This window comes from Bubalus kerabau, chromosome X (genome assembly GCF_029407905.1).
Source record: "Bubalus kerabau isolate K-KA32 ecotype Philippines breed swamp buffalo chromosome X, PCC_UOA_SB_1v2, whole genome shotgun sequence".
NCBI lineage: Eukaryota > Metazoa > Chordata > Mammalia > Artiodactyla > Bovidae > Bubalus > Bubalus kerabau.
The window spans coordinates 49,039,432-49,062,478 of NC_073647.1; the positions used below are offsets into that span (position 1 = coordinate 49,039,432).

General features: G+C 50.1%; 2 protein-coding genes and 1 non-coding gene across 3 annotated transcripts in view; 1 reads left to right on the plus strand and 2 right to left on the minus strand.

Annotated features, from left to right (window-relative positions):
- Positions 1–8,989, plus strand: part of MPP1 (MAGUK p55 scaffold protein 1) — a 32,958-nt gene extending 23,969 nt beyond the window's left edge. The window contains exons 6-12 of the mRNA XM_055564449.1: positions 399–595; positions 2,882–2,988; positions 3,745–3,825; positions 4,607–4,687; positions 5,797–5,999; positions 6,252–6,326; positions 8,336–8,989. Coding sequence (XP_055420424.1) covers positions 399–595; positions 2,882–2,988; positions 3,745–3,825; positions 4,607–4,687; positions 5,797–5,999; positions 6,252–6,326; positions 8,336–8,512 — 921 coding nt within the window. The 3' untranslated portion in view covers positions 8,513–8,989. The remainder of the gene's footprint in view (positions 1–398; positions 596–2,881; positions 2,989–3,744; positions 3,826–4,606; positions 4,688–5,796; positions 6,000–6,251; positions 6,327–8,335) is intronic.
- A 1,135-nt stretch (positions 8,990–10,124) lies between these two features.
- On the minus strand, positions 10,125–22,165 carry DKC1 (dyskerin pseudouridine synthase 1). The gene is made up of 15 exons (XM_055563921.1): positions 21,972–22,165; positions 21,272–21,339; positions 20,729–20,815; positions 19,235–19,326; positions 18,852–19,036; positions 18,156–18,220; positions 17,742–17,868; positions 16,817–16,947; positions 16,243–16,386; positions 14,816–14,936; positions 13,554–13,672; positions 12,862–12,965; positions 12,056–12,134; positions 11,293–11,412; positions 10,125–10,980 (listed from the first exon to the last, which is right to left on the minus strand). Exons 1-15 carry the CDS (start codon positions 21,985–21,987, stop codon positions 10,918–10,920), a joined length of 1,521 nt encoding a protein of 506 aa, XP_055419896.1. The 5' UTR covers positions 21,988–22,165; the 3' UTR covers positions 10,125–10,917.
- Positions 16,565–16,696, minus strand: LOC129640489 (small nucleolar RNA SNORA36 family). Its single transcript, XR_008708856.1, has one exon. It is a non-coding gene; the product is annotated as a small nucleolar RNA SNORA36 family (small nucleolar RNA).
- Positions 22,166–23,047: the final 882 nt, after the last annotated feature.

Genomic DNA, 23,047 nt, shown 5'->3' on the forward strand with positions numbered 1-23,047 from the left:
TGCTTTTTTTATTTCTTTGGGTTGGATTTACACTCCTGATCTTCCTCTCCGAGATAGCTGGTATTAAGTTCTGACCTAATAGCTTCTTCCAGTCTTTTTTTGCTTCCGTGTATAAAGAAATACTAAATTTCAAGCATAGTAGGTTTTGTTTTTATTTGATAATCAAACACATTTTATTTGCTTGATTTGCTTTGATTTGAAATGATCTCATTTTATGTGATATCAGCAGCAAGACTTGGGGCACGTTGATAAAAGTAGCTGCTTTGTACTCCAGGATGGACAGCTGAGTCCCAGTAACCACACAGCATCTTTGCCTCCCTGCTGTCTATGCAGTGCAGACCCTGCTTATTTACAGCCAAACTTTCCACTAATGCAGCGTCCCTCATCTGCTTTTTCAGATGTTCATGCGCGCACAGTTTGACTATGATCCCAGAAAGGACAACCTAATCCCTTGCAAGGAGGCGGGACTGAAGTTCATCACGGGGGACGTCATCCAGATCATCAACAAGGATGACAGCAACTGGTGGCAGGGCCGGGTGGAAGGCTCATCCCAGGAGTCAGCGGGCCTGATCCCCTCCCCTGAGCTGCAGGAATGGTGAGCCATTGATGGACGAGGACCCACTCCCACCACAGAGAACTGCCCAGCTTCCACAATCTGTCATGCTGTGTATCCTTTCTGTTGCTCAATGGGGCCAACCTCGCAGTTTTCCTAGCACAATGGGCAGGGGGCAGGGGCAATGATGCCCTTACGAGCTTGACTGGCTATTTTATGGCTAAAGGAGCCTGACTAGTTCTCCCTGCATCCACGGATCTCTGTGGCCACAAATGCTTTCCCTCAGCTTGCAAAGCAGGCCGTGTCACTGGGACTCAATCCCCCCTCCCCCAGCGCCCTTCAGAGCCATGATCTTCTGAGTCCTGCAGAAAAAGTGAAAGTGAAGTCGCTCAGTCGTGTCCAACTCTTTGCAACTCCATGGACTGTAGCCCACCAGGCTCCTCCATCCATGGGATTCTCCAGGCAAGAGGACTGGAGTGGGTGGCCATTGTCTTCTCCAGAGGATCTTTCTGACCCAGGGATCGAACCTGGGTCTCCCACATTATAGGCAGACTCTGAGCCCTGCTGAAAACAGTCAAATTTTAAGGATGTGTCCATTATGCACATTTGTGGTACATAGAAAAGGTTATCCCTGTCCCCAAGTCGGATTGCCATCCCTATCAAAACACCCGTAACATTTTTCACCAATGTAGAGCAATCCTGAAACTTATTTGGAACTACACACACACACAAAAACCCTGAGTTGCCAACGCAATCTTAAGAAAAAAGAACAAAGCTGGAGTTAGCACATTCCCTGACTTCAGAGTATACTACAAAGCTACAGTCGTCAAAAGAGCATAGCCCTACACCACTATATTTAAAATGGATAACCAACAAGGGCCTACTGTATAGCACATTGAACTCTGCTCAATGTCATGTGGCAGCTGGATAGGAGGGGAGTTTGGGGGAGAATGGATACACATATACAGATGGCTGAGTCCCTTTGCTGTCCACCTGAAACTATCACAATATTGTTAATTGGCTATACCCTGATATAAAATAAAAAGTTTAAAAAATAGCATAGTAGTGGCACAAGAACAGACACACAGACCAATGGAATGGAACAGAGAGCCCAGAAATAAACACATGTACTTAACATCAATTAACCTATGACAGAGGAGGTAAGAATATGCAAAGGACGAAAGACAGTGTCTTCAGTAAGTGGTGCTAGGAAAACTGGACAACTACATTTACTTTACAAAATACAATTAGAATATTTTTTCACACCATTTACAAAAAGAAAAGGGATTAAAGACAGAAGTGTTAGACTGCTGCTACTGCTGCTGCTAAGTCGCTTCAGTCATGTCCAACTCTGTGCGACCCCATAGATAGCAGCCCACCAGGCTCCGCCATCCCTTGGATTCTCCAGGCAAGAATACTGGAGTGGGTTGCCATTTCCTTCTCCAATGCATGACAGTGAAAAGTGAAAGTGAAGTCGCTTAGTCATGCCCGACCCTCAGTGACGCCATGGACTACAGCCTACCGGGCTCCTCCGTCCATGGGATTTTCCAGGCAAGAGTACTGGAGTGGGGTGCCATCACCCTCTCCAGTGTTAGACTAGAAAGTATAAAACCCCAAGAAACACTGGCTGCACCGTGTGGCTTGCAGGATCTTAGTTGCTCAACCATGCGTTGAACCCACACTCTTGACAGTGAAAATGCAGACCTCTAAGCACTGCATTGCCAGGGGATTTGCTATATTCCATTTAAAGTTATAAAATAATGGCTGTATGTCCCTATACTATATAATACATCCTTGTAGCTTATTTATTTTATGCATAGCAGTTTTTGTATTGATACCTCTTAATCCTCTACGCCTATATTGCCCCTCCCTCTTCTTTTTCCTCAGTGGTAACCACGAGTTTGTCCTCCGTATCTGTGAGTCTGTTCGTTTTGTCTTATTCATTCATTTGTTTTATATTTTAGATTTCACATACAAGTGATAACTTAGAGTTTTGTTTTTCTCTGAGTTTTCACTAAGCCTAATACTCTCCAGGCCCATCCATGTTATTGTAATTGGAAGAGTTTCATTCTTTTTATTAATGGCTGAGTAATATTCCTCTGTGTGTATGCTCACACGCATATATGCACATGTTACATCTTTATCCGTTCATCTGTTGGTGGACGTGTAGGTTGTTTCCACGTCTTGGCTATTGTAAATAATGCCTTGAGAGAAAAGGCTGGAGGCAGATGGTTCTAGGGGTTTCGTGTAGAAGGACCGCACAGGCAAGTGACCCAGGGCTTTTGCACCAAGAAGCCACCAATGTCCTCTGTTGTCTCTTCCCTCCAGGCGAGTGGCGAGTGGGGCTCATTCTGCTCCAAGTGAGGCCCCTAGCTGCAGCCCCTTTGGGAAAAAGAAGAAGTACAAAGACAAGTACCTGGCGAAGCACAGCGCAAGTACGCTCCCTGACTCGCCGCTGTTCCTGGTCTCCTGTGACCACATCCCTCTACCTGGTTCCACACAGTCAGGGCATGTGGGAGGAAGGCTGCTCATCACGCTTTCCCCCCAAGGATCCACCCTGACCACCTTCCAGACCTTTCTCAATATATCAGCCGACATCAGTATGACCCAGTGCAGGGTTTGAGCCACCTCAGACAGCGGCCTATTTTCCTGAACTAACTCTGACTGTGTTCTTTACCTGCTGTGGGCACAAGCAGGTTGTAGATAAGAAAGGAAAAATCATCCATGACTGAGCTACTGTCTGTTAAATGCCTCCTTCCTGCGGGGAGCACTTTCAAGAAAGGAGCAAATCACAGGACCTGAAAGCACCTGCCAAGTCAGGAGTCTCTATGGAGCCACAGAGGGCAGTTGTGTGACATGGGAGGCAGCAGGATCAGAGTCAGGATGACACATCCCCTGAGACAAAGGCCAGTACAGGCGGTACTGGGGAGATGACAGTGGTGGGGATGATAGCTGGGGCCAAAAGCTTACAGAAAATTTGAGTGCAAAGAACTGACTGACAGCCATGTTGAGTTTCAATGGCAGGGGGATTGGGAAAACCAAGACATAGACCCCAAGGAAGGGCACCCACCACCAAGGGTCAGTCCCACCCGCAGTTGACCCCACCAGTGTACGAGCCTGTCTGGCTGATCTCAGCCTGTCCGGTTTGCCCAGCTCTGGGATGACCTTGGCTTGCTTTTCTTTGTCCCTAGTTTTTGACCAGTTGGATGTTGTTTCCTACGAGGAAGTGGTTCGGCTGCCTGCGTTCAAGAGGAAGACCCTGGTTCTCATCGGTATCTTCTTGTTGCTTTGCTACCGGACACGATATTTCTGTTTGTGTTCCCCTGCCTGCAGGATGTACCCTCTCTCGATTGCCTCCCTGCCTGGAGGATGTTACCTACCTCCATGCCTTCTCCCCACTCTGTTCCTCCAAAAAAAGTAGGGGGCAGTGAGGAAGAAATGGAAGTGAGAAATTGGGTGTCTTGGGCCTCCATATGGAGCAGATTTAAGAGTTTACTGAGTCCTTACCAGGACTCACCTTGGTTCACGTTGCTAGAGAGGGTAAACCTGATACAGTTTTCAGCAACTAATTCTTTTAGGTGGTTTATCTGTCTGGCCAGCAGTAGGGATGCTCTAGGCCTATGCTTGGCATTCTCCAGAAAAGGATTCAGAGCTCTTTGAAATGGAGCAAATCCTCCCTGTCTCTAGAGGAAAAAGATTAGTTGGTTAGAGGATCTGTTTAAACTTGCAGAAACAGCCTGGTCCATTCATTTGGGGGGAGTCTAAGAAGGCAAATAGCCTTCAGAAAGAAACTGAAAATGCCCTGTGGTAGCCAGCTCCTATGTGCAAATTACAGCTGTGTTCTGAATTGTCATCAGGACACCAGGCCTTGAAACCCTTGATCCTCCTGACCCAAGCCCTTCAGAAGCCCATGCTCTTTGCTTTGACCTGTCACTGATCGTGGGCTCTGAGAGATGAAAACCCATGTGTTAGTCCTCTTTCTAGCCCTGTCTTTGTCTCTGGGGAAAGAAATGGAAGCATTGATCTGCATGCCTGTCTCCTCTGTCCACACAGGAGCCAGCGGGGTGGGCCGCAGCCACATCAAGAGTGCCCTGCTCAGCCAGAACCCGGACAAGTTTGCATACCCTGCCCCGTGTGAGTAGCTCAGGGGCCTGAGGGCCATGGTTCCATAGTGGTCTGTCTTTTTGTGATTTTTTTTTCCTTCTTGGCCATGCCGCGTAGCTGGGGATATCCCAATCTCCCTGGCTGGGACTGAACCCACGCTTTGGCAGCAAAGACATAGAGCCCTAACCACTAGACGGCCAGGGAAGTCCCTTCTTTGTGATTTTTTTCCCCCAAACATTTGATGATCAAAAGAAAAGATCATTTGGAAAGATACAGATTTGTCCCCAGAATTGCTGCAACTAACAAAGTAGTTATGCTGTTGGTCAGCCTAAGAGACAAAGCGACACTTAGGGTCATTCAATAACTTAAAATGCAAACTGAGTTCGCGAGAGTGGGTGAAAAAGGTAAGGAGAAGTTGGGTCAAAGAAGGGAGACTTTCAGTGCACTTCCCAGAAATCCAGACTCTATATAGCCTGCAGATCGGTTTTATTTATTTATTTTTAAAATTTTTTCACAACACTGCATGGCACGTGGGATCTTAGTTCCCTGACTAGGGTTCAAACCTGTGCTCCAGCCTGCATTGGAGGGTGGAGTCTTAACCACTGGACTGCCTGTGAAGTCTCTGCAGATCTGCTCTGCAAAGATTTCCAGCTTCTGTGTCCCTGGGGTTGGTGTTGGAGAGAGAGGCAACTTTATGACGGCAGGAGGATGGTCGCTCACTCTGGAGCACTTAAAACGTGTTCCCAGCCTGCTTCATTTTCTTGAGTCAGGCCCTGAGTGTCCTGAATAAGAAAGTGAAGTCGCTCAGTCGTATCTGACTCTTGGTGACCCCCACGGACTGTAGCCCACTCGGTTTCTCCAGCCATGGAATTTTCTAAGCAAGAATACTGGAGTGGGTGGCCCTTGCCTTCTCCAGGGGATCTTCCGGACCCAGGGATCGAACCCAGGACTCCCATTTTGCGGGCAGATGCTTCACCATCTGAACCACCAGGGAAGCCCTTAGAAGACTCCCTGAATCAGAAGCCCCTGCACTAAAGGCAGCTGGGGTGGTGGTGGCGACGCCAGGGTCTGCGCCCCTGGGAGCTGTGGAGGGGGGCCCCCGAGTGGCTCAGGGATTGATCAGGGTTCTCGGGGTGCAGATACGACACGGCCGGCCAGGAAGAGCGAAGAAGATGGCAAGGAATATCACTTCATCTCCACGGAGGAGATGACACGGAGCATCTCCGCCAACGAGTTCTTGGAGTTTGGCAGCTACCAGGGCAACATGTTTGGCACCAAGTTCGAGACTGTGCACCAGATTCACAAGCAGGACAAGGTTGCCATCCTGGACATCGAGCCTCAGGTGGGTCAGCGGGGAAGGCCGGAGCAGATGAGAGCATGGTGCTGAAGAGCACAGCTCGGGGGGACCTGCAGGATGTGCACCTCAGCTTCATGGGCTGTCACTGGGGTCACCAGGAGGAAGAGCTGGACCAGCCATGTCGGAGATAGTCCTGGCCTTGGTGAGGCCCTAAGATGCTGATTGCCAGGGGTCTGCTGTGACCACTGACTCTTTTTCCCCTCTCTTCTCCCTCCCTCCACTCCGTTTTTTTCCCAGACCCTGAAGATCGTTCGGACGGCAGAACTTTCACCTTTCATTGTGTTCATTGCACCCACTGACCAAGGCACTCAGGTGGGAATGTAGGGTCTGTGCAGGGGGGCGGGAGACCCGACAGATGTTGGCAGGGTGCTGGCAGACCTCAACATCTTGGCTGCTGCTGTCTTCCTGCCCTTGAGGCCAAGAGGACAGAGCAGATGCATCCAGTCTGTTCAGTTCAGTTGCTTAGTCATGTCTGACTCTTGGCAACCCCATGGACCACAGCACGCCAAGCCTCCCTGTCCATCACCAACTCCCGGAGTCTACCCAAACTCCTGTCCATCAAGTCGGTGATGCCATCTAACCATCTCATCCTCTGTTGTCCCCTTCTCCTCCTGCCTTCAGTCTTTCCCAGCATCAGGGTCTTTTCCAGTGAGTCAGCTCTTCGCATCAGGTGGCCAAAGTATTGGAGTTTCTGTTCAATGGGGAGTTGTTAACCCACTAGCCAGGCCGTTGTTCCAGAAGCACAGAGATGGATGGTGGGCTTAAGAGGGGCAAATATGGGGGACAGGGACCCTGGACATATGTGGCCCTAGGCCCACAGGGGTCATGCTGTGGGGAGGGGTGACCGTGTAGAGAAGCCTCCTGGGTCCCTAGGGCCAACGAGCTCCAAACCCCGCTGCAGACACTTTGCTTTTCACTGAACGCATCTGTGGAGACCTTCCTGGGCCTCTCTCAGGAGCTGTGGTCTCCTGTTGTGTGGATTTAGCAGAATTATTTAGTTCCCTAGGGATTCCCTACCGGCTCAAATGGTAAAGCGTCTGCCCGCAATGAGGGAGACCAGGGTTCAATCGCTGGGTCAGGAAGATCCCTTGGAGAAGGCAATGGCCACCCACTCCAGTAATCTTGCCTAGAAACTTTCATGGATGGAGGAGCCTGGTGGGCTACAGTCCATGGGGTCGCAAAGAGTTGGATACGAGTGAGTGACTTCACTGTAGTTCCCTCACTGCCTTCTTGACGGCTGTTTAGGTTTAAAACTTTTAATAGCATCAATACAACAATCAATGATTCTGTGCGTGTGCCTCCCATGTGCAAATCTGTCTGTGGGAGATTGCAGGCAGGGTCGTGCTGGGAATTTTGGATGTGGCAGGGGACTTGCCCCCGTGTTTCAGGAGCATGTCCTGCACTTTTATCTTTGGAGTCTGTTGAATGGTGAAGTGGAACCTCATTGAACTTGGGTGTTTGACTGGAAGCAGTAAAGCATCTTGTCTAGACTCCCGAGGGCCAGGTCTGTCCGTTTTTCTCTGAACTACCTGGTCAGCTCCTGAGCTTATTTTTGTTCGGTCACTGGCCTTATCAATTTCTGGGAACTCTGTGTGAGGGTCATTAGCCCTTAATAGTATCAGTTGCAACCCCCCCTCAATTTGGCCTTTTAGTGTTTATTGGGCTTCCCTGGTGGCTCAGCTGGAAAAGAATCTGCCCGCAATGCAGGAAACCTGGGTTCGATTCCTGGGTTGGGAAGATCCCCTGGAGAAAGGAAAGGCTACCCACTCCAGTATTCTGGCCTGGAGAATTCCATGGACTGTATAGTCCATGGGGTTGCCAAGACTCGGACACAACTGAGTGACTTGCACTTTGCCTTTCACTTTCATGTTTATTGCTACTGAGACGTCTTCAGGGAGCACTTCTGCACACCCCAGCCAATTAACATTCTCAGGCAAGGGCTTCAGGGTTTTAGGCTTTTTGTTTTTTTTTTCAATGAATGAAAGTCGCCCAGTCGTGTCCGACTCTTTGCAATCCCATGGACTGTAGCTCACCAGGCTCCTCCATCCATGGGATTTCCCAGGCAAGAATACTGGAGTGGGTTGTCATTTCCTTCTCAAGGGGATCTTCCTGATCCAGGGATTGAACCAGAGTCTCCTGCATTGCAGGCAGATTCTTTACCATCTAAGCCACCAGGGAAGCCCTTAGGCTTTTCAGCATGTGATTCAAAGTTGGGTGGTGGGCATGGCAATCAAGGCCTTCACTTGAACCGCCCTGGGCCTCCCGGGCAGAGCACACGCAGCCTGCTCCATCCACGGGCCTCTCCCTTCTCTCCTCCACAGACGGACGCCCTGCAGCAGCTGCAGAAGGACTCGGAGGCCATCCGCAGCCAGTATGCACACTACTTTGACCTCTCGCTGGTCAATAACAGCGTTGAGGAAACCCTGAAGACATTGCAAGAAGCATTTGACCAGGCGTGCCGTTCCCCCCAGTGGGTGCCTGTTTCCTGGGTTTACTAAGCTTTGCAGCATAGTGGGGAGTGACCGGGGGCCCCTGTTCAGCCTTTGGAAGGCCACCCCGCCTTGCTCTTTTAAGACCACAGGCTCGCTAGCTTTGTGTCAGCTTCTAGCTCTCTGCAACTCTCCTCCTCATGAGGCCGGTGGGTGTCTTGTCTTGTTCACATTTCTGAAGGGCTGGGCTGATTTCCCGACAGAGCAGGATTTCCAAAGTATCCCTGCACACTGGGGGCCAGAAGCACTCAGCCAAGGCAGCTGCTAATCACAGCTGGTGCCCACAGGGAGGAAAAGCAATGGACCCCCTGACCCTCTGAAGCCTGCACCCCTTTTACCTTTGGTCACACCGGGCATTTCATGTGTCTTTGAAGAAAGCATTTGTCACTGCAACTTTCTACTCTGCCAAATCAAACAGCTGTGCAATAGGATGGGTCTGCTCTAGGGAAACCCTCAAAAGCAATAAAGGTATTGCTGTTAAAATGCCAGTGAGCTTGTGCCTTTTAACTCTCTGGTTCCCAGCCACGCCCCAAGCCCCTGGGATGCGGCGATACCTCTCCCGTGTTCTGAAGTCTCTCTCAAGCTTGCGACGGCCTTAAGCCTAGAGGTCAGGCTCAACCAGATTTCTGGGTGCAGGTGGCAGTGTCTATGTGCACATGAACACATGTGTGTGGTGTACAAAGACGCGCTGGGAGCCAAAGTGTAAGTGGACTGACTCTACCTTCTGATCTGAGGCTGGGGGGGCGGGGCGCGGGGGGAACGTGCTCTGAACTGCTTTGCTTCCACTTGCTTTGGACTTGATTTTGATACACCTACCAGATGTTTTCTTTTCCTCCTGAAAGCTACTCCCTTTTAGCTTTCTCTTGCATTCTGGACACCCATACCGACTGCCTGGGTAAAGGTGACATCCCCAGAATAAACTCCTCCATTGGCTCCCAGGAACCCAGGTGCAGCTGTACCCTCAAGACTTACATGAGGCTGGTGTCCATGTACAGGCACCTGAAAGTGTCTTACCCTGGATGGGAACCCACCATGGGCACTTCTGGAGGCATTATGTCCTGGCATGCGTAGGGCAGGGGAAAGCCAGCCTTGGGATGGCGTGTCTAGGTGGCTCTCAAGGGTCCCAAGGCAGTGGAGGCCAACAGAAACCATCATTGGGAACGTGGCCCTGACCCTCGCTGCATTCACATGCCCCTCCCCACCACTCCACATACTGTTTTTGGTTCCAAATCACCTCTCTAGCCATCAACACAAGCTTCAGCAGCTCCTGGCGTGGCTGTCTGAGCCCAAATGTGTCTGCAGCTGCCTAAGTGACCCCTTGTCCCCCACATCCCGCCTGCCACAAACATGGAGAACCTTTCTCCTCTCTGCAATTGTGGAGATCACCGAATTGGGGAAGATTCTTCGGTTATCTCGTGTCTTGAAGATGCCAGAGTATCTGATCCCATGCCAGGCCCCAAGGGAAATGTTACCAGACACAGAAAAAGGTAACCACATATCCAGGAAAAGCACCACATTTCCACTAGGACATAAAAGATCTCTACATTTTTAACTGCCATGTCTTTTTTTGTTGTTGTTCTGCTAACTTGTAGATCAACAATTAAGAAAAATCCAATAGGAATACTTAAAAAACTTCAGAAGGAAATTTAATCAGTAAAAATTACAACCTTCTCCCAGCAGGGAAAGGAACGGAGGAGTAAAACAAAGCCTGGAGGAATGGTTTTTTTGGGGGGGTACTGAGCTCACAAACACAACTAGCCAGGTGGAGTCAGGCACCTGAGGTGGTTGTGTATATGTACAAGCTGTGAAGTGTACACAGGGGAGGGCATGGAAAGAGCGCACAAGACAAGCGTGCCAGAGCCCTCAGCCAGGCCTCCACCTGGAAAGGAAATCCAGGTGACTGAGGGAACTCTTGACATGAGACTGCTGTCCTCAGCACACTGGCAAAAAAAATTATTCCCTCAATAACATGGTTCAGTTCTGGTTTTTGTTTTTTTTTTCACTTGCTCTAGACCATTTTGTGGAACCGCCTTTTTCTGTTTAGAAACTTTTTGGATGAGGGAAGTGGAGAAGCCAACTGGGAGAGGCCCAGGATCATCAGCTGGCCCCAGGAAACAGCCGTGGGTGGGCACTGGGCAGCGCTGGGTCTGCAGGGGAGGTGCTGTGAGTCTCCTGGGCGGAGCAGCAGACGACGCCCAGTCTACCCCCTTCACCAGGGTCCTTACAACAGGACGAGATGGGGCGGCCGTGCCAGGAGGCGTCGGCAAGGGCTCTGTGGGCTGCTCCCACGTGCTGGCCTCTCCGCCCTTCTGGGGACCTCGGGTCCCCTCCCTCGAGGACCAACGGAGCTCCAGGTTCACAATAAGGCTTTGATGGCTCCTCCCACCTGGACGCTGTGCCACACGTGGCCGCCCCTACTCGGAGACCATTTCCGCTTTGATTTTCTTCTTCTTCTTCTTCTTGGTGCTGTCACTGTCCTGGGAGAAAGAGCAAGCATCTCGTAAGCACTGCCACTTTCCCAGTCCCACCCCGTCGGGGTCACTAGAAGGTGATGCTCATGACTCGGATGTCCTGGGTGACATCAATCTTGCGCATTGCCGTCCTGAGTTTTTCACCGATGCCTTCGCCTTCACATACCCCAGCTCCGCAGCCTCCCAACCCACCACGCACGGAATCCTGAGCCGATGCTAGGAAACCTGGGCCCATCCCATCGTCCCTCCCAGGCAGTGGGCAATGCCTTCCCCTCAGGGACCCAGGGGGGCCCGGGTCCTGGGCCTGCCTGCACACACCCCAGCTCCTGGCTTCTCCGCAGCAGCTTTGGCCTTCTCCTTCTTTTTCTTCTTCTTTTCCTTCTTGACCACCTGCGGAGCCGCCGGGGATGTGTCCTCACTCTCGCTCTCTCGCTTCCGCTAAGGTGGAGACCACAGATGCACATTAGATCCGAGACCAACGTGGACAAGAACGTTTTCAGTGAGTCACAAAAGGTGGGGAGCCAGCCCGCCAAGAGGATCCTGATGGGACCCGACAGGAAGTTTGTGAAAACCCCTGAAGGGGCCTGGTTTAGCAAGCATTCAGAGACTGTCATGCCTGAAAGCCAGGAAGCCGGGGGCACAGCCAGAGTGCCAGGGCAACACAGAAAGGCCGCCTCCTCCCTGGGGTGCTCCAGGGAGCCCTCAGAGGGGGCAGGTGGGTCAGGAACCCAACCTGCCAGGTTCACGGCAGGCTCTTTTCAGGAAATTCGGTGCCACCCACAGAAACAGACAAGCCACTGTGCCATCTGATGCCAGCGGCTCCCAGCCCTGAAGCCACCACGTGCACAGGTGTTCGCTGGCCTTCTGCTGAGTTCTGCCTGGCCTCGAGTATCCCCGTCTCGATTCCAACATGCTCCTGCCACCCGTTGACCCCACTCTGTTCCACAGCTGTGGCCTGAGCTCAGCTGGCAGCCCAGGCCAGTCTAACCCCCAGGCCCACAGAACCCCCAACAGACACAACACACCAGCAGCTGGTGCGGCTGGGTGGAGTGTTGCAAAGCCAGCACGGCACACCACTCACCTTTGGGGTTTTCACTACCTCAGCAACTACTGGCGTGGCTTTGACTGCTTTGGGTGGCACGTCTTTCTTGGCAGAATTGCTACGAGAGGAGCAGAAGCAAAGGGTAAGGGTCACGGACCTGCTGTCCTCAAAGGCCCGGCTGCACAAAGGCATATCCGGCCAGTCGAAAGCCACTGTAGGAATACTGATGCTGGACAGAAGAGCTCACCACTGCCGCTTGCAGCCTGACTCTGTCTAGAGTCCCACAAGCCAGGCTGGCAAGGGATAACCATTGGCTGCGTGGGGCCCAATGCCCTGACCTGCCCGGGGCAGCCAGGGTTCAGTGCCAGCCCCCAAGGCGAGTCCCAACAGCCCTTCCCTGAGTACATTTCCTCCATTACTGGCTCCGTACTCATTGGAAGGACTGATGTTGAAGCTGAAACTCCCAACAATCTGGCCACCTGATGTGAAGAGCTGACTCATTTGAAAAGACCCTGATGCTGGGAAAGATTGAAGTCGGGAGGAGAAGGGGACAACAGAGGATGAGATGGTTGGATGGCATCACCAACTCAACGGACATGAGTTTCAGCAAGCTCTGGGAGTTGGTGATGGACAGGGAGGCCTGGCGTGCTGCAGTCCATGAGGCTGCAAAGAGTCAGACATGACTGAACAACTGAACTGAACTGAACTAAGTTGAGGTCCTCACCAGAGTGGACAGGAGGCGGCATCCAGCACTTGGAGCTCCATGCCCTTCCCTCCTCCCCTGCCATCAAGGAACCGAGGCAGGCCCCCTATCCACTGCGGGGCTGGCCAACAGCCACCCTCACCTGTAGTCGACGTACTCTTGCGTCCAGGTGGCAGGTGTGCTGTCGGTGGGCTTGCCGTGCTTGTCCAAAAGGCCCTGCTTGATCATCAGCTTCTTCTGACTCGCCTAGAGGATCGACAGGGTGTCCAGATTACAACAGTGTCGATGCAAAGCAGGTATCATAACCACACACACACATAGCAGAGCACTCAGAACTCACCCTCTCTTCCACGGGTGCAGACATGGGACTTTCAAAGGGCTTGCTGTATTCCTGGGAGCCTTTGCAGTCTCATTTGTACCACCTGCCATTCCAGTGGCCCCAGATGCTTCCCTCCCCACTTCACCTCAATATCTCACATTGTGTATGTCCACTGGAGTGGCTCAAGCAGAGATCCCTTGCCCCGATTCCCTGACCAGGCCAAAGCTCTCATGGTGGACTTGAGGTGCCAGGGGCCTTGTCACACCCCTTCACAGGGCCCTCAACTATGCTGAAAGTCACCATCCCGTAGTGCAAGTGGACTGAGGCCCATCTACGATCCCCTTAGCCTAAAGATCCTCAGGTCCAAGTGAGGCACATTTCTAACCAGCACCGACTTCCCAGGGCCCGGCACAATGCCAGGACATGGCAGTGGAGACACACCAAGAGCTGCTCGAGTATTCAACAAAGCAAAATACAATGCTGCACAGGGCACAGGCCCAGTCCCACTTACTTACTTTTGGCCCTAAACCCCATTTCCGAGGGTAAGTGTCTCTCTCCATGATAACTCTCTTGATCTTGGCTACAATGCCGTGGTCGCAGGTGGAGATCACTGCTGTGGTCATCAATGCAATTGCTGCAGGTGTTGGAAAGAGATAAAAGGAAAGACTTGATAACCCGTGAGGCCAAATGCCACTGTTTTATTCAAGTTTTACAAACTTCTTGAAAACTTGTAAGCTTGGACGTCCCTGGTGGTCCAGTGGTGAAGAATTCACCTTCCAATACACAGGACACAGGTTCGATTCCAAGTTGGGGAACTCAGATCCCACATGCCACAGGGCACCTACTCAGGGGTGCCACAAGCAGTGAGACCACGCACAACCAGAGAAGCCCACATAGCACAATGAAAGATCCTGTGTGCCGCCACTAACACCCAACACAGCCAAACAGATAGATGATTTTTTAGAAAACAATCTCATTGTTGAAATAAAACTCTTAAGCTCTACTGCCTTGAGGTTTCCATTGCGGAGAGTTGCATATGGAGAAAATTCACCATCAGGGGAAGACAGCCTGTGAAATCATGTTCCACTTATCAAGTGCAAAAAAATACTGATACTGATCACACTCATCAAAACCTATGCTTTGGACGTCCTCAGAGGAGACTTCTTAAGTATTCAACTGGCCAAAAGTTCACGTTTTTCAGTTACATGTCTCAGAAAAATCCAAATCCATTTTTTGGCCAGGCCAATACATCCAAAGCTCTTTAATGTGTATTATTTACACCAGGAATAAAGTGTGTCATCAGGATCCCTTTCCAGCTGTGCACAATCAAGGTGGCCACAGAGTGGCCAGTAGCCAGAGGGGAAGGGCCACCTCGATAACAAATCCCAAAGACATACATGTCATGCTTGGAGCTCAGACAGGGACAAACCAACAGTAGCTAAAGTTGTGCAAGTTAGCATTGCACAGAGAGGGAGCAGACTGAAGGCTCCACAGTTACCACCTTTATTCCCCATCTGTTGATGATTTCTTCTCTCACTGGAGAGCTAAACCACTGAGACAAGGCTCCTAACAGCAGCTGGCGGGACAAGAGGAAACCCCGCTGACCCCTTCTCACACATGCCTGTCCGAACTGGACCTTTGTGCTGTGACCACCCCACAGACCCCAAGGAACACAGGGATTTATTCGGTCACCCCGAGGAAGCCAGGCCTCGGGCACCCCCTCCAAGGGAGTCTGGCTGTGATGGTGCAGAGCGGACAAGGGCTGCTTGCCTCTTACCCATGCAGATTGCCTCCCCTTTGGTGGTGATGACCACGATCTCCTGATTGACTTCAATGCCATCCTCGTAGCGCAGGACACCTGGGAGCATGATCTTTGCCCCATAGCAGATGGCGTTCACCTGGCAGGATGGCAGCACCGTGAGTGCCCCCGTCACAGGGCGGCCCCTGCCCTCTGCCCCACCCCACACTGGGCCAGAGTGGGTCAGGGGGCCAAGCGAGCACCCCCTACCCGTGCCAGAGGCCCAACAGCATCCACAGCCTGCCATGCAGCTTGGATCACAGCCGCCACCCACCACAGGTTGATTCAGAAATGTAACCAGGGCTGAAGTCGCTACTCCTGTCCAGAGTTTACCTGTTCTCTATTTCTCAGCATGAAGGGAAAACACCCTAACAGAGCTAGGTAATAACTACCTTCCCAGGTCATATTCCTAGGTAATAATTACATCGCCAAAGGAATGCACAAGCAACACTGCCAAGGCATGCTGAACCAATGCTACACGTTTTGACATGTCCTTTACGGACCCAGAGATACATGTCAAGGCCAACTCTCCCTGAGTCTGCCCACACTTGAGGTGTCCAATCCACCCTGAGGGTCTTGTCTTCACTCGCCATATTTCTCCCCTCCCTTGAAATTCCCCCAGAAGCCACTAATTTGACCCTATCAAAAGGGAATCACATTCTCGTTGTTTGTCTTGTGTACTTTTTTCTCTATCATTATAGGAGCAGATGGTGGTATGCCTCTTCAGTTTTTTGTCTTTTATTATAAACTCTAACATCTATACAGTCAAACATGCATATAGTTTAAGATCTGAGTATGAATGAACAAGCTCAAATTATTAAATATATAAATGATTACTTTCTATGAGATTATTTAGTATGCATACTAAGAAAAAAGGCTTGATAATCTCCGCAATGTTTTAGGTTTTATGGCCTCAAATTGGGATTTATTTCAACAAAGCTTTTAATGGAGATTCCGAAAGGAGAACTAGCCAACTCTCTGATCTCAATCTTTTATCCCCATCAAAACAACTTTTTCTAGCAATAGTTTAAAAAAAAACCCAAGGTGTCTTAGGCACATGCAAAACTACCAGTTTACGGGAAGAGCAAATTTTATGTACCACTAACAGTCTATTTCTTGAACCAAGCTACTTACTCTAAATGTTTAATGGAATTAGGCCCAATATTAAACTTTTACTTTTTATTTGGTTTTCACTTAATAAAGTTAATCATAAATACTTCCATTAACAAAAATAAATTAATCCAGTGTCCAATATACAAAACCAGAGAAAAAGAAAAGAAACCCCAAGGAAAATAGCGGTTGTAAGATCACAAAATCCTATTTTATCTCTTTAAATAGAATGAAATTTTCAGGCCATGGACCACATCTCCTCTCCTGAGCTCCCATTTTGTGCAAACAGAACTTACTGCACTGTCTTTCATGACTAGCCGTTTATGAGACGTCAACAGCTTTTCCAAAGGGTAAACAACTCGCCGCAGGTAACTCTCATCCTTGTGGTTGTCATACAGCCATTGGGCATCAAGCACGTCATGCATCGTCACCATGTGGTCCTGGGAAGTAGCCACACATGAAAATTAATCAAGTGCCATTGTACTCCCAATAGGAAATGGACCTCACACTTCCAAACACTGAATCAGTTTTGTCTCGTCTGCTAGTCCAAACTCATTAGTCTTTGGTCTGTTTTCAGTCACCTCTGTAACTGGTGGTCTAGTAAACCTAAGCAGGCATATCTGTAGGCTAGGGAGCAAACGAATAGAGTAACAGTCTCCATCCACACACACCCCAGCCTGTGTTTTAATGTCCCAAAGTTTAATTAACAGAACAGGGAAGCTGCCCTGGACTGAACTCAACACTTTGGAAACTGCCTTTTCTGAGATGGGAAGTAGGTAGAGTTCCACCAAGGACTGGAAGATCTAAGTATCAGCCGGCTTTAAGGGAAAAAAAAAACAAAAAAACAAAAAACTCCCACCTATGACATACCTTTTCACTCATGACTCCAGAACGAACCCTCCGGAGTTCCTGCATCTGACCACCAACTCCCAACAACAAACCAAGGTGAACACACAGCGTCCGAATGTAAGTGCCAGCCTCACAACTCACCCAGAAGATTCCTAAAACACACGCACACACAAAAGTAGCACATATTTTCCTAAGTAAACACATGAAAGAAAGAAAAGAAAGTGAAGTCGCTCAGTTGTGTCCAACTCTGCGACCCCATGGATTGTAGCCCACCAGGCTCCTCCATCCATAGAATTTTCTAGGCAAGAGTACTAGAGTGGGTGGCCATTTCCTTCTCCAGAGGATCTTCCAGACCCAGGGATTGAACCTGGGTCTCCCATGTTGCAGGCAGAACACTTTACCGTCTGAGCCACCAGGGAATCCCTTAGGGAGAAAGGTATTGAGTATGATGTTTGCTTTAAGTCTTTCTTTATGGATACCTGTATCAAGTTGAGGAATTATTCTTCTATGCTTAACTCATTGAATAGTTTTTATTATAAAAGGGTGGGCTTCCGTGGGGGCTCAGATGGTAAAGTGTCTGCCTGCAATGTGGGAGAGACCTGGGTTCGATCCCTGGCTCAGGAAGATCCCCTGGAGAAGGCAATGGCCACCCACTCCAGTACTTTGCCTAGAAAATTCCATGGATGGAGGAGCCTGGTGGGCTACAGTCCATGGGGTCGCAAAGAGTTGGACACAACTGAGCGACTTCACTTTCTTTAAGTAAACACATGATCAGGTGAGAAACCCAGTTATTCTCTACCTGCAGCAGCGAAACTGGAGATGACACAGGCCACAACTACCCCATACGCTCAAGGCAGCTACTTTTTCCAGACTCTGATTCTGGAAAATTCATTTGACACCAGAGTTCTCTGTGTCAGCTCGGCGCCCCACAGGCCTGAGGACCCACCTAATCGTCTTTCAGGGTCATACTCAATCATTTTGCTCTCGTAGATGGTTCTGACTCGGAGTTGCCTTTTTACCGCAGCAATGAGTGGGGGTCGCTGGAATAAGGCACCTGTCAGGGTTTCTAGGGCCTGGGAAGAAACACAAACGAAATTGCTCTTACTGCATGGACTCTTAAAGACGATCAAAGGGCAGATTTGAGGAGTTTAAGGGCATAAGTGACACACAGAAGTTCTCTTGCAATCACTAAAAGGGCCTTTCAATTTTTGATTCCTTCTGCAACTCCACACGGGTGGCTCAGGACTGATCAGAAGCCTCTCCTCAGAAGGGACATGAGCAGAAGTGTCTCTGCCGTCTGCAGTCACCTGCCCAGGTTGGCCCAGTGGCTCAGGTGGGTTCCCTCCAATGACAGACTCACCCTGGAAAGCTGAGTCCCCCCTTCGATAGCATTGTGCAGCCGGACAATCCCCACATACTCTTTGCCTGTAAAATGACAAGAGTAGTCAGGTGTGGCCGCCGAGTTTGCTGTTATTTCCTATATGCTTGTATCACTCGTAATCTTGTGCAGCCACGGAAAGCAGGAAAATTTCTATCAAATTTGCAGTAAGACAGATTTCAGGGTGCAGATGTAGGAAAGGAACAAAGACCCTAATGTCGTAGGTTCAATTCTCAACATGCTGAGAAGGACAAGAACACCTGTGGACAGTCTGCCTGCAGGGCACCTTGCAAGGCCAAATAGAATTTTCCCTGATGACAACAAGGAAGCATTATTTTAGGCAGAAGCTGCAGGGTATTTCGAGGATCCTGAAGTGACAGGCCTGCAGCCAGACTTGGACTCAGCTCTGCCTCAGGGCTAGAAGCAGATCCACTTGGCTCCACATGTTTATCAAAAGCACCCAGAACTCCCAACAAGGCAGCCTCATCAGGATCTGGCAGAAAACAGAAGGCACATACCAAGCCAGAGTATCCCTTGCTTCTGTTTTTTTTTTTGTTTGTTTGTAAGATTTTACCAACGTAAGAAATCACTTCTGAAAATCACATGCAGAAGGGCAAGGAAACACAGAAAGCCTTCCCATCTTCAAGTTGCCCCGTCCTTCCTCCCACTCTGATTTACCTGCGCTCTGCTGTGATTTCACCAAGCGAGTGGCTCGTTCGATGCACACTATTAAACAACCAGTCACCTTGGGATCCAGGGTTCCACTGTGTCCCGTCTTCTCGACCCGAAGTATTCGCCGGATCCAGGCTACCACCTCATGGGAAGAGGGGTTGGAGGGCTTGTCAAGGTTAATAAAACCTGTCCTAGATTGGGAAAGAAATTACTGTATCATCATCTCTGGGCCTCGGATGAAAATTAAATTTGCAGAGTAAAAACCAAGTGTTGACCATGGGCACAGGTTATCATATATATCAAGGGCATGTCACACCTCCTTGAATAACTGATGTGAAAGGGTCATTGTGCAAAGAAGTGTGAACAGTGCTTGCTCCCAACATACTTACCTGATGTAGTCCCCAATCTCCCTCTTCAGAGGATTTGAACCACAAGGAAGAGGTGTGTAATGTGTTGTCCTTACATTTAGCTTATCAAAATTCTAGAAAGCAATGATACAACACAAAATAAGCAATAAATCATTAACACGTAGAAAATTAAGTCAGGACCACTACGAACCATGATAAGGCGACCCTTTGGGTTCCTGTTTTGGATCTTGCTCCTGTATTTCCATTATCTGCTGTGACAGACTGCTAAGCCCCACCACATGCTGGAGAAATTACCCAAGTAAGAAGACAAATTTGCTCCCTCCTCCAGAAAGACCTCCAGGGGTCCTACGAACAAATGTGGCTTCACTGCACAGGCTTATGCGTAAAATACAGACTAGTTTTGATTTTTTTCAGGGACCAAAGGTAGCCAGCTGGAGGATGACTGGCAACACCTGACCAGCTCACTCCTGCCTTCGACGCTCCCATTCCACTCCTTATATTTGCTTCTCCTCGCTCTTTCCAAGCTTCCACCACCAGTCTGAAAACGCTCCCTTCAGTGCAAGTTCATTAGCTTCATGTTGGTACTTCCAACAAGCAGCATGTTTCTCCCACCTTTAGATTTTACATTCCATGATGGTAGGACTATTGCCAACATGATTTACTGGCAGGTAAAAATAAGAGAACCAGATGCTATCTAAATGGCAGACACATCTGGCCAAGCAGAAATTCAACTGCATTGAATTATATAAACAAATCTCATATTTAATCTCCTATTTAGTGGTTGATTCAAATTTTCTAGGCAAGAATACTGGAGTGGGTGGCCATTTCCTTCTTCAGGGGATCTTCCTGACCCAAGGATCAAACCCGGGTCTCCCACATAGTGGGCAGACACTTTACTGTCTGAGCCACCAGAGAATCCTGTCTTTCAGTAAACTTACCTCCTAATCTCATAGCTGGCACCCATTATGTCAGTATCAAAATTTTAACTCTATTCATTACTGAACTACTTTATAAAAAACCCAACACAATAGTCAATAACTTCTAGAGTACGTGACACATGCTGGGCACTTCGGCACGTTTCATGGATCATCTCCTGCAACCCTCAGTGGGCCTTCTGAAAGAGCAGGTATTATCTGCCAGGAGCCTCAGAGAGGTCAAGATTAGCCTAAGGTCACACAGTGCCTGACCCAAAGGGGTCTAGCATCGAAACCTATGCTGTAAAGCATGTATTACTCCACAAACCAGTAAATGTCTGTAAAGTGAAGCTAAGTACAGAAATTGAGAATTGTTTATAAAATTTGATAGCAGTCTCACATTGTTGCAAAATTTACCTGTATTCCACAAGTGTTGGGTACACTGGAAATTAAGAAAAACAAAAAAAACAACTCGGGTCTTCATCTGAACTACCTTGAGGAACACTGATTTAGGCAGCCTCACCTAGCCTTGCCTAAGTCCAGGATCCATTCTTAATCAACAGTGTAAAAGCCAGACGTTGAGGTGATGCAAAACACATACCTTTAGCAACAGGGGCCACTGAGACGTGTCCAACTGAGCCACTCTGGATTCAGGTTTGATGAGAAATTCTTCAGCATGTTGTATTTCCTTCCAGAGGACAGAAACACAACTTGTTAAGACTCCCCACTTGAATCTGAACCCTTCTATTACAACCACCAAAGTCTACGCCTGTGCAATTAAAAACAAGGTGTCTATGCCTGTTCACTGAGATCTCCATAGGAAAGAGAAAAAATAAACGAAGAATTGAGAAAAATAAGAGAAGTGGCACCAAGATGGGAATAGCCAATTTAAGAGAAAAGAGGGATAGTGGGTCTGATAAGAAAGACAATTTCAGGGAAAGCAGTCACTGTGGGCAACACCATTTAGCAAAGTGTGCCTGACAGCAGAGACCTAGGCTGGATGGAGCTTTATAGTTTCTATCTCACGACCGCACGCGATGACATCCCATTCCTTCAAAATCTTTAGAAACAGTTCTTTTCTGCAATCTGGCCTCTAAGAAACCTTTCTTTTGAGTCGGAGCAGAGTAAAAATATTCCTACTCACCGCCACAGCCTCCTCTGGTAATGACTTCCGCTCCTTTTTCTTCTTATGTTTCTTCGGCAAAATAAGGACTTAAAAAACACACACAAGAATTGGGAGTTTTCCCCGAAAATCAAGGCGATCGAGTTGAAAATAGAGGACGCGTCAGGGAAGCTGAAAAACGGCCATCTGGTATAGGCTCGTGGGGAAAGCGAGGGGGGTCAGGCCAGTGCCCGGAGCGGCCGGGCGGGCTTGCGATAGCAGGCGCACGTGTCCCCCTCCAGCCCGGTTCACCACGTGGCCGCGCGGGGCTGAAAGGCCCTCAGCCCGCAAGTTCCGTCAGGGACCGTCCGACGGTCCTCGAGGGCTTGGGGCCCCTAGAACTTCTTTTTCGCCTAGGAGCTCCGCGCCCGCCCGAGCCCCTCGGCCCCTTCTCTTTCCTTCCTTGTGCGGCGCTGACCACGGCGGCAGAACGGGGGAGCGCGACCCAGGCCCCGTCGGCGGGAGGCCTGGGCCTCATGGCGTCACGTCACCGCGGGGGCCTCTCAATCTCTCGCCCTCACCCCGTGGAGCCAAGGCCAAGCGACAAGGTCGGCGGGAGGCGCGGCGGCTGGAGCTAGCGGACAGTTCTGACCTCGATGTCCGCCACCCCCCACCCCCGGCTGCCCCCGTCGGAGGTCGCGACCCGGGCCCGGCCGGCCAACCACCGGAGAACCGCCCTCACCTTCCGCGTCCGCCATGTTGCCCCGCTGAGCTCGCGAGCCGCGTGGGCCACCGCCGCCGAGGAAGCGCCTGCAGGCTCCCGCCGCCGTCAGGCTGCGCCGCTAAGCCCCGCCCACCTGTGCGCCGCCCCGTGCGTGTCGTGCAGAGGGGCGGGGCGAAGCGGCGCGGAGCCCCCAGCGCGCGCCTGGCGGCCGCACCATCTCATTGGCAGTCGCAGCGGCCCGCGCTGGTACCGCCGCGCGGGCGCCTTGGGCTTCGCCCAGCCTTCAGCGGCCCGGACGGAGAGCGCCTGCGCAGCCCACCTGGGCGGGGCTTAGCTGTGGGCGTGGCCGGGCGAAGGTCTAGTCTTTCTCACCGGTTTTTTGTTTTTTTTTTTTACGTGAAACTTGGGCCCACCAGTCCATTCTAAAGGAGATCAGCCCTGGCTGTTCTTTGGAAGGAATGATGCTAAAGCTGAAACTCCAGTACTTTGGCCACCTCATGCGAAGAGTTGACTCATTGGAAAAGACTCTGATGCTGGGAGGGATTGGGGACAGGAGGAGAAGGGGACGACAGAGGATGAGATGGCTGGATGGCATCACCGACTCGATGGACGTGAGTCTGAGTGAACTCCGGGAGTTGTTGATGGACAGGGAGGCCTGACTGCTGTGATTCATGGGGTCGCAAAGAGTCGGACACGACTGAGCGACTGAACTGAACTGAACTGGGCACCTGGGCACGTGTCTCAGCTTTCTTAGCTTCCCCACCCCCCAACCCTTCAAGGTGGCTGTCGGATCCGTCCTGATGCCGAAATGAAGACAGACGTCGAGGCACATAGAGCTTTGCAGCTTCTAATTTCCATCCTGCTAGAGCGGCACTGCCCAATAGAAACAGAGTGCGAGTCCCTTGTGGAATTTTAAAATTTCCAACATCCACTTGAAAAAAAAAAATAGGTTACATCGGTTTCAGTAACAGACTGTATTTAACACAACGATCGGCAATATTATCGTTTCAGCATATAAGCAATGCACAATATTATGAATTACATATTTTGGGTTTTTTTTGTTTGGTTGGTTTTTTTCTGTACCAAGTCTTCTG

Coding starts and splice junctions, on each gene's coding strand:
- DKC1 (XM_055563921.1), bottom strand. Junction 19,037..19,234: donor GAGATTGGGGACTACATCAG/GTAAGTATGTTG, acceptor TTCCCAATCTAG/GACAGGTTTTATTAACCTTG. Junction 18,221..18,851: donor GAAATCACAGCAGAGCGCAG/GTAAATCAGAGT, acceptor GTCATTTTACAG/GCAAAGAGTATGTGGGGATT.